Source organism: Adiantum capillus-veneris, chromosome 4, assembly GCF_014529385.1.
Source record: "Adiantum capillus-veneris isolate H3 chromosome 4, ASM1452938v2, whole genome shotgun sequence".
Lineage (NCBI taxonomy): Eukaryota > Viridiplantae > Streptophyta > Polypodiopsida > Polypodiales > Pteridaceae > Adiantum > Adiantum capillus-veneris.
This window is the reverse complement of record NC_140934.1, coordinates 26623784-26642160: the sequence shown is the minus strand read 5'-3', so window position 1 is coordinate 26642160 and position 18377 is coordinate 26623784. Positions and strand designations below refer to the sequence as shown.

The following is an 18377-nucleotide window of genomic DNA, read 5'->3' as shown; positions in this document are numbered from 1 at the left end:
GAGGGAGAGGGAGAGAGAGAGAGAGAGATGACACGCGACGCAGAGAGGCAGAATTCCACCCCAGAGAGTATTGGCCCCAAACCTTGGTGCCCCTTTTGGTATTTCTTTATATTGCATCAACATAGTACAAGCCGGTACTCTAGACTGTGCACCTTCTCCAGGAAGCATGCCCGAGAATGAGCCCATGGCCCTAGGCCCCATAAGCAGTTTTCATGAAAGCCTTCAAACTCAAAAGCATCTGGTCCAAAAACAATGCTCAAAAGCTGCCAGCGTAAATCACTGAATTCCGTAAAACTGCCATGTTAGCAGTCAACGCAAAACGCGAAAATCCGTACAGCCTGCCACGTCATCAGCGAGTGAAAAATCCGGAGCGTCCATACAACTGCCATGTCATCAATTTTTGTGCAAGTCTTGGTGTGTGTGTGTGGGGGTCTTGCTTTATGTTAATTCCCTTGTGTCACTGGGGCCCCATCGGACAGGGTCCCCATAAGTTGGTAGGACTTCTTCTTCTGTTACTAGTTCTTCTTAGGGTTTAGGCCCCTCGGCCGGGATTTGCAAGTTGGCTCCATTCTTCAGGGCTTTGCCACGTCAGCAGTTTGTGACATCCCTCCTCCTTGAAAGAAAGTAATCGTCCGCGATTACAGCATATCTGCAAAACAATTCAAGTTAGCTTAAAAATTTCGAAGGGACATTTCGAGGGACAATCAGTTTGCTCTTTTTTTCGTTTAGGAGTTGGCTTTTCCTTTCGGCTCTTTTGATCAAGAAGTTGGCTTCTCCTTTCGTCCAGATCGGAACTCTTGATATTCCGACGTAGTAAAATTAGTCATCACACCTGCATCGATCTTCCGCGGGTGTCTTGATGCATTAAAATTACATACCCACGCAATCTCATCCAATTAGGAATATTCAGTGGTTTGCACATCACAATGCAACACAAATGCTCACATATGCATGTTATAAGACATAGAAACATAAAGCCGCCGATGAACACTTCCCCCCAAATAACCATAAAGTTCCGGGCCATGAGCTGTTCAACGACTCCCTCGCAAATAACCTAAAAAGGGCCGGGCCATGAGATATAGAGGCCTTTTACAACCAAACGCTCCCTGGACCGCAGCTTGCGTTGTTTGGAGGTGCCGAAAGTAAGGACTGCTCAGATTTCTTAATACTTCCCCTGCAAATAACCATCCAGGTCCGAGCCATGAGTAAAAACAACACTTTTCAATCATTCAATACTCCCCCCGCAAATAACCACAAGGGTTCGGGCCATGAGTATGAATGAGCAAGCATTCTCAAACATCATTTGTCACTACTACACCCACTCTGTGCAAGCATTCTCAAACATCATTTGTCACTACTACACCCACTCTGTTTTTAAGCTCAACTGTGGAGTAGCCTACAAATCTCGAAGTCAGGTTGCTGATCACTGGCCCAAAAATCTTCGTTCGCCAAGTGAAGAACCCTGTGTAAAATGCTTCCTCAAACGCCAACATATTATGTGAGGGTAAGAACATCGATCGAGCGTAGAAGCTATAGAGGATTTCTTTGGAAGGTTGACCACTGAGATCGTAGTATAAACCTTTATTGCCCTCGAGGAACGACATCCACGTGGTACCTGCTTGCTCTGGCTCATGAAATACTTTAATGCAGGTGAGCAGCATTTGGCAAATTTTATAAAGCATGAACATGATAGATCAGGTAGATTTTTGAAGAATGACATGGCGCTCGTTAAGGTTTTCACCATGTATTCTTCTGTTGGCGGTCCCTTTTTTGGAGCTGGCAATCTTGGGTAGTTCAGCCATATTGGCCGCTTCTTTGTTATTGCCTCATGTGCTTGCCAAGTCCTTACTCTTGGTACAGGACAAAAAGTGAGATCCTTTTGAAGTGCCACAGGTGCTCTTGTGAACAGAATCAGGTATCTTGGATTCTTGTTCAACCAGCTCATCCTCCACTTTGGGCGGTCTTCTTCTGCGCCTTCTACTTGCATGTCTTTATAAAGTCTCTCTTTGACTTGGAGCAACTCAACCTTTATCAAAGGATATGGCAAGGATTGTTGATGCCATTGTACATTGATTTGATTGGGAGTGAGTTGAGTTAACATTGTTTGAGTGAAGAACTCTCAACTCCCAGTCCATCGCTGCTTTCCACCGCTCATCTGTTTCTTGTGTACTCTTTTCTTTGAGTACATCTTCCTCAGCTTTTGACAGCTGGACCAGGACCATTGGCAATTTATCTGGTTCGATTAATGGTACTTTGAAATCCTCTTTGCTACCTAGCCTTTCTGCTGGCTGTGTTTCCATCTCAGCAAAAGAAACTTAGGAAATATCTATCTGTGGTTATTCTGAAGTTCCTGCTTCTTCATGCGTTTCTTGCTGTCCATCTCTCAGCAACAGCTGGTTGACTCTTTTAAGCTCAGCTATTTCTTTTAGCTTCTCTTCTTCTTGTTGCATCCGCATTAATGCCAGGTCTCTACGTTGAGACTGCTCCAGTTTTAGCTCTAGCTCGAGGTCTTTGTTCTTTTTCTCTAATGTTTTGTATACTTCGTCTGTTCCTTTGATCGAGGCTACTGCGGGATTTTCTCGTATTTGTCACAAAGAAGTTTCTTGATCATTGATCCTTTGTTATGAATATTGCAGGGAGGAGTTCGCTCCTTTTAACTGCACTTGAATCTTCTGAATTGACAGAGTTGTAGATAGAAGTTCGTTAGCAAGCATCTGTCAACTTCATGAGAAGTACTTAACTCCTCCATTTCCTTTTGCTGTTTGTCTCGTGCTAGCTGGTGTTGTTCAGCTTTAGCTTTCAACTCTTGCACTTGTTTTTGTAGATCTATGATGACATTTAATCCGTCTTCTAACTCTCCTTGGAGAGCGTCAATCACCATCTCCAGTTCTTTAGCCTTTGTGCTGCGGCTAAGTGCTGTTGATCGGAATCTTTCTGTCATATTGTGCATGTGCCTTGCATATTCATTGATTTGCAGGATTACCTCATCATTGGATTGCCAATCCTCATTTCTTGTGAGCTGCCTAGAGGTTTCGGCAGTCTCTTATGACTCTCTTGGTGGCGTCGTGGTGGCTGGTTGTTCTTGCCCTTGAGGTTGTGGTTGGCCTTCTTTTGCTTTGTCATCTTGAGGCTTCGTGGATGCCTCGGCCGTTTCGTGTTGTGTGGAGGTAGAAGGGATGTTTTCTAAATCTTGTTCTTTTGTTTGTTCAAACTTTGTGGTCTCCTCTGGTGCAGGGCTTGCTGCCTTTTCCGGCTCTGGTTCTTGTGCTTTGGCTTGCTCCTGTGTAGTGTCTTCTTTCTGTTCAGGCTCTGTTTCTTTTGTGGGCTCAATTTCTGTGGTTCTATCTGCTGGTGATGGTGGTGGGCTTGGCATGTTGTGATCATGCTGTTCTGTAGCAGGTGAAGAAGGTGGAGGAGACATGTCACCTTGTTCATGCTTGGCTTCTCCTTGTGTGGTTGCTTCTTCTGCTTGTTTTTGCTGCTTCGCCGCCTCTCTAGCTTTTCGTTCTGCTTCTTGGGCTTCTTTCAGCTTCAATGCTTCTACCTCCTGCTACATTCTTTCCAATAACTCTGTGGGATCTTCGGCCTCTTTCCTAGCATGGTGCTTTGTCCTTGGTCCTTTCACTTCAATGGGTACCCACTTTCAAGGTCCTTGCCTTGAGCTTGGCGACTGCGTTCATAAGAGTGCTTCTCTCTCTCAAATCTCGCCTGCTTCTGTTGTGGATCCTCTTGATGTGCTTCCACTGCTTTTCTTTTCATTTCCTTGATACCTGCTCTTCTTTCCTCATTATCGGAGCTTTCACTGCTATGCCGTTTTGGAGAGCTCTCGACAGTTTCTTCATCAGATTTGTATGTTCTTTTGGTAGATCTTGTGGCTCAAGAAGATGGTTGTGCGGACACAATCCATGTGTTCTGATCTGGGGTAGGTGGCAAGTTGTCTGCCATGTTGATAGCATGGTAGGCAATTCTTGTGAGTACCTCTGGTGCTCCCGGATATGTTATCTTACTCTTTTTCTTTGTCCCTTTTCAGTGTGGACAACATGTACTGCACGTGGTCTATAGGCTGTCTGGTTGTTGACTTGAGAACTTGTGTAAAAGTGGTCGCAACCGCATGATTGGGTGTTGTGTACCTTGGCGGTCTCTTGGCGAGGAAGTGGAAGTGTTGGTGGTATAATTTTGCAGGTTCTTCCACCTGTTTCTGGATGAGATCGGCAAATGTCGCAGCAGCAGTTTCCTTGGTGAAGGTTCCTGCCGTCTTTCTATCTCTTGCCCTCATGGTCATTCCTTCTGTTGGCAGTTTGAGAGCTTCTGCCACCTTCTCTTTTGTAATGACCACTTCTACCTTGTTTCCTTGCTAATCAGAGATCTGGGCTGTTCCATCTTCCTTGATTGTGGACAAGAGTTCATAAGGGTTTTGGAAATCCACTCCACATGGCTCTTGTTCGTAATACTCTCTGAGCCCAAGCCTTCTGTTGGCTTCTTTTGTCTCGGGCTTTGCTGCGACATCATAAACTTCTCATGGTAGAAGTTGCAGTTTTACCTAGTGTCCTTTGCTTTTGAATCAAGGATCACTATAGTAAGGACTACCCAAAACAACGCGCATCCACATCTGCAAGCACAAGCAAGAACCAGGAGGAGTTTACATTCCCAAAGATCAACCTAATCACAATAAGAACCATTCCACAGGCCCCGCCTTCCACTCTTGTAGTTGCCTCTCAAAATGGGTTGAGACAGGTGGAAGAGCCTACTAGTGTGCGCACACGGGCATAGAGAGCTGCTCTTGATCTCAGCCTCCCTGACGGTCCAACTTTTTCATCTCCAGTCACACAAATGAGTCAACCTCCCCTAGTAGCTGACAAACAGTAGGTAGTGCCAAGAGCCAACCTACCTCTCTTCTCTCAGATATTGATGGTGCCTTCATGGGAAGTAGTAGAAGACTTGCAGATGCTCAAGGTACCAGAGCAAGCACTGATCAAAAGAGAGAAGCCTACAACATAGACTATCTTGAAAAACACCTTTCAGCAAGTGTCATTGTACGATATGCTTTGACTTGATACAAATTTTCGATGCAAATTTTTGAAGTGACACCCTTTCCATCATTCAATCTCTGTATCCTTGTGCAGGGTCTAGTGGCGGGCACCTACCAGTGCAACCCTTAGAGTCCTACATGATTTCATTTCCCGCTGCTCCGCTCACTGATTACAGGAGTCCTCGTCTCACCGCGTCTATTCTAGGGCACGACTTCTCTGGTGTCATAGTGGATGGTGGGTCGGGTATCAACTTGATGCCCGAATTCACTATGTTGGCATTGGGTCTCCAGCCTACCAGGCCCGCTCCCTTCACAGTGACTTTGGCAGACCAGAGAACTGTCTACTCGGTGGGAATAGTAGACAAGGTCCCTCTGCAGGTACAAGACTTCACGTTCAACCTAGATTTTGTTGTAGTTCGCCTCCCTCAGCAAGAGGGCGGATTTCCTTTGCTCATCGGTAGACCATGGCTATGACATACTAAAGCACTGCATGATTGGGGAAATGACGCAATGTGAATACATACTCCTGGCTCCCTGATGCAACCCATTCACTTAGAAGGAGGCATGGATCCCGTTGTGCAGCAAGTTTCTTTGTCAATGGAAACAACCCTGAACAAGAACAGCCTACTACACCGGAAGGGTCAGACGAAGATCTGCTATAGTGGTTGGAAGCTACCAAGTCTACGCCTTGTTATGGACTATCTATTCAACCTTTGCGTGAGGTCACACCTTTTTGTTGTGTTCCTACCGTAACTGCGCCCAATGAGCCACTTAAGCCAACAACTAGCGTAGAAGTCACAGAAGTTGATTGCTCAGTTGACCCTTTACTAAAAGCATTTCACACTAGGTAAGCTCGCAAAGGAGCGCAGTAGGAGGAGCGCTGCCATTATAACTCAAGTGGTATCTGCTATGTTCGCATTGTATCTATTGCTTTCGTCTGCTGTTTCCTACCCATCCCCTATCCACCTCCCCACCCTATACACACACCCCTTTCCCCTCGCCCCTACCCACCCACCCTCCCCCTCTCGTCCCTATCCCCCCCTCCCCCCCCCCCCCCCTTGCCCCTACCCACCCACCCTTCCCCTCTCGCCTCTATCTAGCCCGCCCCTCGCTCCCCTACCCACCCCTCGCCCCTTGCCCGCCTACCCACCTGGCCTCGCTCCTCGCCCCCCCTACCCACCCCTCGCCCCTCGCCCCCCCTTACATTTTTACCCTCCCCCCACCCCCCCCCCCCCCCCCCCCCCCCACACACACACACACACACCTTTCGCCCTCTCATTCTCCCCCCCCTTTCTCTCTTCCTCTCTGGCTCTCGATTTGGAGAAGTTAGAGCTCTCCATAGCTCGTTCCTCTCTGCGTGCTAGAGCCAGCTCATTCTAGAAAACACAAAAAAAACCCTACTTTCGTTCTTCCCTCAGTTAATTTTAGGGTATATCATCTCTAAGTCGCTCTACTTCATTCTATTCCTCAGACAAGAAAAATCAGCCTTCTAATTTGCAGAATCCCCAGCTTCCTTCTGCATAGAAGAAGAAACAGGTAGCAAGTTTGCAGCTTCATAGAAAAAAAATCAAAATCACTTCTAGGTTACCATGGCTGTGCTGTTGCAGAAAGTGTTGCAAGGTTCATCTGCAAGCGTGGACCAGGTCATTTTCCTTTCACTATGGTTATGGAGGATAAAGATGCGCTGGATCCAAACCGAGCATCTCTTTGCTGTGGAGCCTCATTTTGTTTGCCAATTGGGATTCTTGGACTATGCAATCATACTGGGTTCTTGCCTATTCAAAGGCTTAAGGCGTTTGCAAGTAGTGCAGTGTTTTTAACTCCACTTTTGAGGCATGTGTGGTCATGGTTGGGCCTAACACCTGCTTCAAGAAAGATCGTAGTAGATACATTAAGCAGGAACTACAGTTGTATCCTGATTCCTGGAGGGGTCAGAGAGATGTGTTACATGAAACAGGATCGTGAGGTTGTATATCTGAAACAAAGGCTCGGCTTCATACGTAAAGCCATTGAGTTGGGTGCTCCGTAGAATCAGGAGCTCACCATTGTACAGATGCTGTACCTAGTGGTTTCTTTCATAGTTTTTTAGTATTCCTCTCACCGAGATGGTGAGCGGTCTTGTGGCGGGCAACCTATAAAACAGGCTACAATGTCCTAGATTGAATGATTGAAACACTCTGTTCAGTGTGAACTAAGTGTGTGATTTGTGGATTGCATGTTCAGTGAAAGTACTTTCTTGTGGACTCTAGTACATGGGGACATAGAGTTAATGTCTACTGAAGAAAGTTTTTGTTCTTTAACTATTTTGCAAGTGTATTCGAGGACGATTACATTTCTTAAAGAGAGGGGTATGTGACTAGTTAGTGACGAGGCATCACCAAGTTCCGATCAATGGAATAGGAATTGGCCGATGGCCTAAACCCTAAGTAGTAGAAGAAGAAGAAACAGAGAAATACCAACTTATAAAGCCTTGTTGAGGGGGCCTAAATCATAAAAAGGACACATATACACACAAAGTACCAGTTGCGCAGAGTGATGACATGTAGCAGTTGTATGGATATCGAAATTTGCACTAACACGCTGACGAAGCATTGCTATACGGATTTCCGCATATTGCTCTGGCTGTTTTAAACAGATTTTAGTGTTAGCTTTTTGGTGAAGAAGCTTTTAGACTTGATGCTTTTCATGTAAAATTCTTTCGGGGCTCTGCTTTTGGGCATCCCTTGTAACTTACAAGTGCTTAGAGGGCCACTTCTTGGGGGCATCTCGACGCAAATTCTCGGAGAGTCGAACCCTTGGGAGTTGTACCTTGTCGAATCAATAATAAAGAAATACCGAAAGGGGCGCCAGTTTTCGGGGCCAGTGCATCTTGGGGTGGAACTCCATCACTCCGTGCCTCGCGTGGATTCTCTATGTGTGTGTGTGTGTGTGTGTTTGAGTTATTCAAGTAGTTTTGAAGTACTAAAAGTGTTGCCAAGCGTGAAGATTCTGTCTTTTCGTCCGACCAATCGCCGGAAGTGATTACACCTTGTGCCCCCTTATCTTGAAAATTTCATACATGTTCACCCTTGGGCATTTGATTAAATCGCAAAGGGGTCTTCTTGCACAAGTGAAAAGAGGGCTTTTCCCATTCTTTATAAGAAATAAGGTTATACTTGACAAGATGTTACGTTTTGTCATGCAGATGGTTTTTCTTTTTGCAAGGGTTTAAATTCTCTCTCGCACCCCCCGCCCCCCCCCCCCCCCCCCCCCCCTCCTTCCATCATATCCTTTTTCTCTAACCAGCAGACTAATGGAAAGGGACGTTTTTTTTAGGCTTTTGGTTGAAGTTCAGTAGTAAATGAAAAGCTATACTACTACATTGACCCCGTTGTTTTGCAGAGGAATGTGGAGGCTCTTCAACAGCTCCAGAAATTGGGATTGCATAAAAAAAACCCAGCAGCTTCAGTAGTGGCGACTTTGTTTGGTGATGGCCCAGATATTTGTTGGCTTGCCCTGCATGGTCCTCCATCCATGAAGAAGGATCAGTCAAGTAGGTCAGATGAACTATATGACGGACTTGATGAGTCTCAAAGCAAGGCTGTTCAGCTAGGTTTGAACAGATGTAGGCCGGTGGTAGTTATTCAGGGACCTCCTGGGAGTGGTAAGACCACAGTAGTTTGCAAGTTAATTTGTGAGGCAGTATCAAGAGGAGAGAGAGTCTTGGCAACTGCTCCTACAAATGCAGCAGTTGATAATCTAGTTGAAAAACTTGCTTCGTCCAACTTGAATATTGTCCGGATTGGCAACCCTTTCCGAGTTGCTCCAGCTGTGAGCTCAAAGTCTCTTAGTGCAATTGTGGAATCCAAAATGGCCAGTTTTCAGAAAGAATTTGCTAGGAGAAGGGCAGATCTCAGGGCTGATTTGAGGCAGTGCTTGGGAGATGATGACTTAGCCACTGGGATTAGGCAGTTGTTAAAGCAGCTCAGCAAAAGCTTGAAACACAAAGAAAAAGAAGTAATTGATGACATTTTAAAAAATGCGCAGGTCGTCATTAGCACCAATACAAGTTCAGGAGAACCTCTTGTGCAAAAGCTGCCAGCATTTGATATGGTGCTTATTGATGAGGCAGCGCAAGCTGTAGAGCCAGCATGTTGGATTCCGCTTCTCAAAGGACGACGTGCTGTACTAGCTGGTGACCCTTGCCAGTTGGCCCCCGTTATTCTTTCCCGGAAGGCCCTTGAAAGTGGCTTTGGGGTGTCACTTATGGAGCGAGCCTTCAATTTACATGATGGGAATTTGCGAACCACTCTCAGCATCCAATATCGAATGAATGATGTGATTGCCAGATGGACATCTAAGGAGATGTACCAAGGAGAGCTTGTATCTTCGTCCAAGGTTGCCTCACATGTCCTAGCGGATTCACCCGGTGTGAAGGTACGAAACTGATTTGGTTGTATGTCCAGGTAACATTCTTTGACTTTGCGTGCTTCACAACACTGCTTAATTTAACTTTTCAAATTACAGGATTCTTGGACCACTCAGACACCATTGCTTCTGTTGGATACGAGGCTTCCATTTGGGAGTCTGGCGTCAGGGTGTGAAGAATGCCTCGATCCTGCAGGGACTGGGTCTTACTTCAATGAGGGAGAGGCTGACGCTGTAATGAACCATGTGAGATCATTGATCGATGCTGGTATGTGTTGCTAGTCTTTTTCCTACGGCCAATGCAATACTTCAGTTGTCACGTTAACGTCTCATAGTTGAGAAGAAGTGTGTTGTTGATAAGCTGTTAGTTTAGAGTTCTTGATTGACTATGTGAAGTTTTTCCTATTATCTCACTTCAGAAGAATTACTAGTCGGCAAATGGATGCTAGAATTGCGAATACATCTGGGTCACTGAGTAGCACACACTCCTTAATACCCACTTTCACACTTACCTCGGTTTTGGGGTTGTCAGGACAGCCATGGACATGGCTGTTTCAGTGTTTCCGATAAGGCAAAGGATGTATTAGTTGCATCCTTTTTTGCATTGGATAGATTGATTAAATTTTGAGTGCTGTTTTTAAAATGCTCATTGCTACATGGACTCGCAGCTCCTTGGAGTATCTGAGCCTTCTTTGTACATGGATTTCATGAATCATGATGATTCTTGAGGTTGTGCTGGTAAACTATGTTGGATTAATGAGCGTCTATTGGTTGGCTGACAAGGCCAACAAGGCTTGGAGGGTCAAGAAATCTGGTGCTTGGTGTAGATATGTATTGTTTTGAGGCTGGTATACTTGGCGGGTTAGGGTGGGAGGGCTTGCTTGGGAGCGAATTTGCGCTTTTCCAGTGGAATGTGTTTCTTTCGCACCACTTTCTGAGAAGACAATAGACATCGCTTCAGTACTTGCCCTCTTGCCAAGAAAATATGGGCCTATGTTTCATCTGTCTGGTTTCATGTTGCTGGTGAATCGTTTTCTCCTCGTGACTCCGTATTTGGAAAGCGCTCTAATGCACGTCATAGTCAGCATTGTCAGCTGGTCGATATGCTTCGTTTCTAGTGTTTTTGGCATAGCTGGACCATGTGGAATGCCTTTATTTTTGATGGTGCAAGTGGTGTTCAACAACATGTATTCAGGTTGAGAGGTATTTTACTTTGGACGGTTTCTTCGCTTGGTCATTTGACAACATACGGTTCTTTGAGAGAGAGAGAGAGAGAGAGATTCTGTCAAGTGCCTTGCAAAGGTATAAGTGTTTCCACAATCTTGCAGAGGGATGTATTCACAGTCTTTTTGGTATGCTGCAGGCGTGCCGCCCTCCTCCATTGTGGTGCAGTCTCCATATATAGCTCAAGTACAACTTCTTCGTGATAGAGTCGAGGATTTACCCAATGCTATGGGGCTCCAGATTGCCAGCGTTGATAGTTTTCAGGGGAGAGAGGCAGATGCAGTCATAATTTCCATGGTAACAAGTTGACCCTCGTCTTTCGAAACATTTCAGAGGTTCTTATTGTGTACTAGTTAGGGTGAGGCCTTTCAGGAGAATTTTTTTTTAATAGTGCACTTTCTGTGCTGTCTAAGGCATGCTTGTCATGAGCTCGTAGAGCCCCTTCTACATGAGATGGTTGAGTTATGATTTTCTCATAGAAGTTTAAGTCTCACTTGCAGCACTGGAAAGTTTGCTTGTTATAGAGGTACTGGGGTTTTCTTATCATTCATTCAACTTGGCAGGTTCGGTCAAACAGTTTGCGAGCTGTAGGGTTCTTAGGTGATCGTCGTCGGATAAATGTTGCAATAACACGAGCACGGAAGCATGTTGCAGTGGTATGTGACAGCTCCACGATAAGCAACAACAAGTTCTTGTTACGATTATTGCAGCACATACGACAAAATGGAGTGGTGCAACATGTTGGGTCCGGAGAAAAGGTTCCTTCACTGCCTTCACGTGGTTCTCGAACGTCAAATGCAAGTGCAGAGCCCGCCAACAGATGATATGGATGTCTATGCTGGTAAGCCAGTGGTTGTACAGATGTTGATGTATATGCATTCACCTACACATCCAAGATTCAAGCCTCATGACTGGTACTAAGTTGTCATCCATGCTTTTGTGCATGGCAGTTTTTTCCCATGTACAAAATTTTAATCTTCTTGTAGTTAAAACGGAGTTGCAAACTGGAAGGCACATTTAAGTGCACGGGATGTGCCTTCACCAGTCTTGTTGTACTTGTCCCGGTATATTTGACATTAAAACTCTGTAGATTCTTCCATTTTCCCCCTTTTTGGACCGAATTGTAAAAATGTTGTATAAACCTCCTTTGGAAACACCTGCTTGATCAGCTATCTTTCTGTCACACTTCACGACGCCACTTTCACAGCACATAAAATAACCTACTACCTAGAGATCCAATGATCAGCTATTTTGGGCTTCAAGAAAATAAGCAAGCTAAAAGCACAAATGTAACTAGTTTTGGGGGACTGGAAAGGTAACACCATAGCCTCCTAAAAAGGACATGAATATAGTCTTCAATATTACTAAGCCCCACTCGAGGGACACATGTCCATCACTAGCAGATGGGCTACTTTTCATACCAGGCCTAGCATAAGTATTTGATTTGTATGCAAGTCATTTGGTGACCTGCATTCTGAAGAGCTGAACTCAACCTATAAGCCATCTAAGGAGTCCATTTGTGTCATGACAATTGCAATTGCCTCTTGGGGCGTGCAATTCATTCTCTTAACAATTCTAGGCTTGGCATTCAATAAGCTCTCTTAATTCCATTTGTATCACCAAAATGTCAGTACGCATTGGAGACGAACTCTCCAGCATTATCTATACGTAAGCACTTAAGTTTCGTGTCTGACCGTCTTTGTACAAATGAAATCCATCTCAATGTGATACTAAAAATATAATCTATATCTTTAATAGATATGCCTAAACCTTGCAAGTTGCTCCATCTATAGAGATGATTATATATGTAGCATCACCCGATGATTTCGTAGGCATAGATCCACGTTTGTTTAAATGCACAATTTTAACCGCTCATGCTATTTTAGCTTGACAAACTACAAGAAGTTGATTTGTCATGCTCACCATACAATGGTCACACAATTGAAAATTTGACCAGTTGAATATAGACAAGTAACACAAACAAGAGAGACTATATTTCATTCGCCTTAACCAGCTATACCACAAAGACAGAGATGGCTACTTGGCTATATTTACAACATGACCTTAAGTTGTAGAAACGTGTAAAGGGTAAAGACTAGCACAATTGTCTCCTCTAGCGATCCTTTTTGGGTCTTGCAAGTGCCATTACCAAACCATGCATGATGGTGATAATTACCCAAGTGCATAAAAATCAAGCTCTTAACGAGAGTATGCATGCGTCTCACGTTCTTGAGCACAACTGAAAAACCATTGTCACATGTCAAATGCATGTTGTCTGCACAAAAAAATTACAAGCAAAGTCGTTGCCCAAATGTACGTATCCACACGTGCTACTATCATAGGTAGAAAACCATCTCTATGAGGCGTACCGTGAAAGGATGTGCTGGAGTCCAAGTTCAACATTGGTTGAATGAGCCATCGTCAAAAGATACTTAAGTAAAGAGGAGGAAAATAGAATATCCATGTCATTTCTAGCTTAGCATTTAATTCCACTATCTTGGCCTTGTCCTCTTTCTTGTCATCCTTGCGCTTTTGCTTCTTTTGTTTCCACTTATAGAAATTCATTTTCATGTGACATTCTTTTTGCAGAGAAAAAGCATTTGATGTTCTTATTATTCCAAGACTTATTGCGATGTCCACAAGGTATACTCTACTCATGAGACTTTCCGCTGAACTGATTTCTTCCTTTATCAACACTTAGGGTGGCACCTTGCTTGCCTTGATCCACAAACTTTTATCTAATCTCATAAAAAAGAAAGTTTCCAACTACGTCATCAAACTTTAGCAAAGGTTTAGTGATTACTTATAACAGTAACATACGTGTGCGTGATGAAGGTAATCAACATAACATACATTAAGCTTTCACTTCCTCATCCAAGTTCAACTTTGGAGTTTGTAACTAACAAAAAATGATGTTAAATTGACTAAAGTGAGAAGCTGCAGTATTATCTTCTTTCATCCTCAAATTGAAGAGTTTTTTCAAAGGTTAATCTTAACCATAGCAGTTGCCTTCTCCAAAGTGCTACACAACCTTGTTCATAAGGACTTGGTGGTCTTCTCATTAAGCACATAAAAGTAAACAGATTTTGTCCACTAGAGTTTAATAATTGATTTTCCCAATGTATCTAAGTCAATCCAATCCTCATCAAACAAGGTAGAGGCTGAAATGGCTAGCCAAACGACGACTTTAATTGCTTATTTTGAATAAGAACGTTTTTAATTTATTCTTTTCACAAAGAAAAACTGTTACCATCAAGCTTATGTATATTGTAAAGCTCTTTATTTAACACAAAAAATGCCATATTCAAGTAGTAGACTATGGCAAAATCACAAAACAATTTGGCAGAGATTTGGTAGTAGATAGACAATATCTCAGCCAAAAACTGTTAGAAAAAATGCATAAACAATAGTCAAAACTATAACAAGAAAAGTCGGCATAAATTTTGTTAGGTTTGACTCCACAGACACCATGTCAACCAAACAACCGTAATTCGTAGAAAATGTTAATCAAATTTTCATATTATTTTTGCATAAAGCTCAAGTCATAAGAGCTATAAGAAATGATTATAGAGTGTATACAATTTGGGCATAAAAAGAATCTAAACTTACTCAATATATTGTCAAGCCAACTCGACTATCAAGCACATTTACCCATCTATATATATCATATAGCAAAGCTATAATAGGAGAGCTTGATCAGCCTAATTCACCTCACTGGGTAACTTGGCTCCCAATCCTCGATTTAAAAAATCTCATCATAACTCTCAAAAGGCTATGTGGATACGAATCAAAACAACTGCCATAAAATAATACAGAAATTGGCACCAGTAGTAGCAAATGCGTATTGATAGGCAACAATTATATGCAAGAGCTAAAAAACTATCATAGATTTGTCAAGTCCCCCACATCAATCAAAACCTGCCTCAATCACTCCTAAGAGGCATGGATAGATACTACTAGTACATCACGATATGACAAACTTTGGAGTCAAAGAACAACGAGCTCAAATCTATTAAAAAAATCCATAATTGCAATAAATTCTCAATTTTGCAAGAGAAATAAAGTAGGTTCCACAACTCTCTCATCAAGAGACCAATCAAGAGACTAACAAATCAAGTGCTCATTAAGAGTGTTACATGTGGCTCGCATATCCACAAAAAGCATAACATATGGCATCAACTGATACAAGCCAAATAGATTGCCATATACATATTCAAATTGATATACACATAACCATGCACACCTGGATTTGAACTAAAGAAACTTGCATCAAACTCCAACTTGTCCTGTCATAGAGCTATCTCATTAAACATCACACATGAAATACATGTCTTAATTCAAAACGTAGCTCTGGGACCATCTTGGGGAATTCTGTATATATTCTCTTATGGCATTATGAGATTTTGGAGGTTTTTAGAGGGCCATATTGAAGAGAGAGAAGAAAACACGCGTCCAATGAGCAGTAATGCTAATGTAGCTTAGAAAAAACATGAAATAAAACAAGAATTAAGAAAAAACATTCTAAAATCGGTAGAATCTCGACTTCAAAGGAAGGTAACTTCTTCTTTATATGGAGTTTGGTCCTTCTTCAATATGTGGACCCGTTTCCAAGAGACGATGTAACCGCGTCAGGTACTGAGAGATAGTGACTTTACTATACATTAAATACTATATTTGTCCCTCCACTAAAAGCTTTCAAAACTCAATCTCCCTCCATTAGAATGCTATCTTTCTTGTTACTCTCAGAACTATGGCTTCTTCTTCTTCTCGCCCAAAAAGCTCGAGGGGTGGCTCTACTCTCTTCCCAATTAATCTTACCATGAGTCGACCAAGAAGGCCATGCACTAGCATAAGCTCTATTTCCCAAACATCATGCTCAACAAATTGTTTTCGTTCCGCATGGAAAGCACAAGTGCTCAATTTTAAAGTGGAAGCTGGTAAGAAAATTGTTATAGAGATTTTAGTTCAAAACATTTTCATTCACTCTTATGTGATTGCTCATGGCGGTAATGTCTCAATGGTACATTATCCACGATGCAACCGTAAGTGGATTCTTACATTTAGCTCTTCTTTTTTAAGATTCTTCTCCTTCATTTTATTCTCTTACATTTAGCTCTTACATTTATAGATGTTTATCCTTCCTCATATGAGCAATGGGAGCCCGTGGAGTGCATTATAAGCCTCATCTTTGTAACCCATGCTCACATTGATTACAATATGCGGGAAGAACTAGCAAGATCCTTATAGATGAAAACTGATGGGAATGGGATTGTGCTAGCTATGGTGGATGAAAGAGAAACATCATGAACTCAAGGAAGTATGCGTTGGCTATATTATCACTCAAGAGAATTAGGTTCCAAGATCAATTAACTTGGAATCATAAACACGATCTTCAGTATTTGCTAAGCCATCACAAGCTCACCATAAACAGGGAGATGTAATGCAAAAAGGAATGCTAATTGTACAAACATGCAAATGCATAATAGCAAGCCTAGCTAGCATACCTGTGGCTCTCATACAACTTGATGGGAAAGGGATTGTGCTAGCTATGGTCGATGAAAGAGAAACATAAAGCACACAAGTGAGTATGTGTTGGCTAGATTATCACTCAAGCAAATTAGGCTCCAAGATCAATTAACTTGGACTCATAAACAAGATCTTGAGTATTTTCTAAGCCATTACAAGCTCACCATAAACAAGGAAGGTGTAATGCAAAATAGACTTTGTTTATTCATTCATAAAATGAGCTTTAAGTAGCTCTAAAGCCTTACACCATTGCATGTGGGATAATTCCACCTTTCTTGACTCATACTCTTGTACTCTAGGAAAAAGCTCACACTTGGTTTTTTCATTCATGAAATGAGATTTAAGTAGCTCTACAGCCTTGCACCACTGCATGTGGGATAATTCCACCTTTCCTCTCCTTGACTTATACTCTTGTACTCTAGGACACAACTCACACTTTACAATCCTCCCCTTGAGGTTTGGAGTAGGAAGAAGCTCAAGAAACTGATAACTCTGGCATTCCTCCCTTGCTTCTTCTCCTCGGACATTAAAGAGTTGATGACATCTTGAAAATCGGGTTTGGATCCTTCTCCTCAATGATGGTCATGATTTGGTCAAAGCTAGGTGGTAAGTCTTCTAGAAGAATTGCGATTTGTCCTCCTCTAAAACTACATTGTTTACATAAGCTAGTTGTGTGGTCATGCTTTTAAGGCGAATCCAAGATTGCAATATCTTCGTTATGTTCCATTTGTAATTTGTATAGATATTTCTTTAAGCTCACTCTGCTCTTCTTTTTCCTAGCTCCAAAGTTTTTTTCTAGTGCCTACACTACCGACCTGATAATCGTGTACGAATGTCATCCAATTGTGCAAGTCAGAGGACAATGTTTGAGTCGAAATCCATCGTGAGCGCTTGTGTGTGGCCCCTCTAAAAAGGTGGTAAAAACCCCTAAGAGTAGGGTGTTCCCACCACAAGTGGGGCCAACTTTGAAGGATTTTAGGGGCTTGTTTTTCCACAGAGGGTTGGTGAGCATTCAATGCTCCTTTAAGCAATGGGGTTGCCAAGCTGATTGAACGTGCCAATGTATACTGATTTTAATAATCTAGGGTTCTACGAAAGCTCTCGAGATGGGCTACGCACACACACCAATGGCAAACATCAATTTTGCTAAAGCGAGGAGCAACTTTTGAATGGAAATGCAAGTTCCTAATGGCAAATTAATGAACTCTAATGCTATTTAGGCTTCCCATTGGTGGCTAGTGAGTGAATGCAAGTTCCTAATGGAAAATTAATGAACTCTAATGCTATTTAGGCTTCCCATTGGTGGCTAGTGAGTAGTGGGCCAAGAGTCTTTAGCTCAAGAACATCTCATGCTAGCCAATGGAGTACGAACTAAGCATGCGATATTCAATAGAAGAGAAAACCTAATGGATATAGCTAATGATGATTAAGGAATGATAATTGTACAAACATGCAAATGCATAATAGCAAACCTAGCTAGCATACCCGTGGCTCTGATACCACTTGATGAGAAAGGGATCGTGCTAGCTATGGTGGATGAAAGAGAAATAGCGTGCACACAAGTGAGTATGTGCTGGCTATATTATCACTTAAGCGAATTAGGTTCCAAGTCAATTAACTTGGACTCATAAATAGGATATTGAGTATTTGCTAAGGCATCACAAGCTCACCATAAACAAGGGAGATGCAATGCAAAATAGACTTGGTTTATTCATTCATGAAATGAGCTTTAAGTAGCTCTACAGTCTTGCACCACTGCATGTGGGATAATTTTACCTTTCCTCTCCTTGACTCATACTATTGTACTCTAGGACAAAGCTCACACTTTACAATCCTCCCCTTGAGGTTTGGACTAGAAAGAAGCTGAAGAAACTGATAACTCTGGCACACTCCAATCTAGGAGAAAAAAGAACATCTCCAATCTAGGAGACCATCCCCAATCAAGAGACAAACTATCTATAATCCAAGAGATACTCAACACCACCCTTGAAAAGATGTATAAAACTGAGACCAAGCTAGTCCAAGCTATCTCCAAACAAATACAACTCAAAGGGAAATGCCAAAATAGAAGCTAGAGAATGTCGTCGTATACTAGAAGGCTATTTCCGCATTCTTCTTCATCTTCATCTTTGTCTTCTTTTGCCAACTAGACTTTGGGCCTTGGATTTGTGTTGATGCTTCCTCTGTCCCT

At 42.7% G+C, this 18377-nt stretch overlaps 1 protein-coding gene across 1 annotated transcript in view; it reads left to right on the top strand.

Moving 5' to 3' along the window:
• LOC147458890 (P-loop containing nucleoside triphosphate hydrolases superfamily protein) overlaps positions 1 to 11816 on the top strand; it is a 32153-nt gene extending 20337 nt beyond the window's left edge. Inside the window, exons 4-7 of the mRNA XM_086510305.1 lie at positions 8411 to 9445; positions 9536 to 9704; positions 10800 to 10957; positions 11224 to 11816. Of these exons, the coding sequence (XP_086366431.1) occupies positions 8411 to 9445; positions 9536 to 9704; positions 10800 to 10957; positions 11224 to 11484 (1623 nt within the window). The 3' untranslated portion in view covers positions 11485 to 11816. The remainder of the gene's footprint in view (positions 1 to 8410; positions 9446 to 9535; positions 9705 to 10799; positions 10958 to 11223) is intronic.
• The last annotated feature ends 6561 nt before the right edge of the window (positions 11817 to 18377 follow it).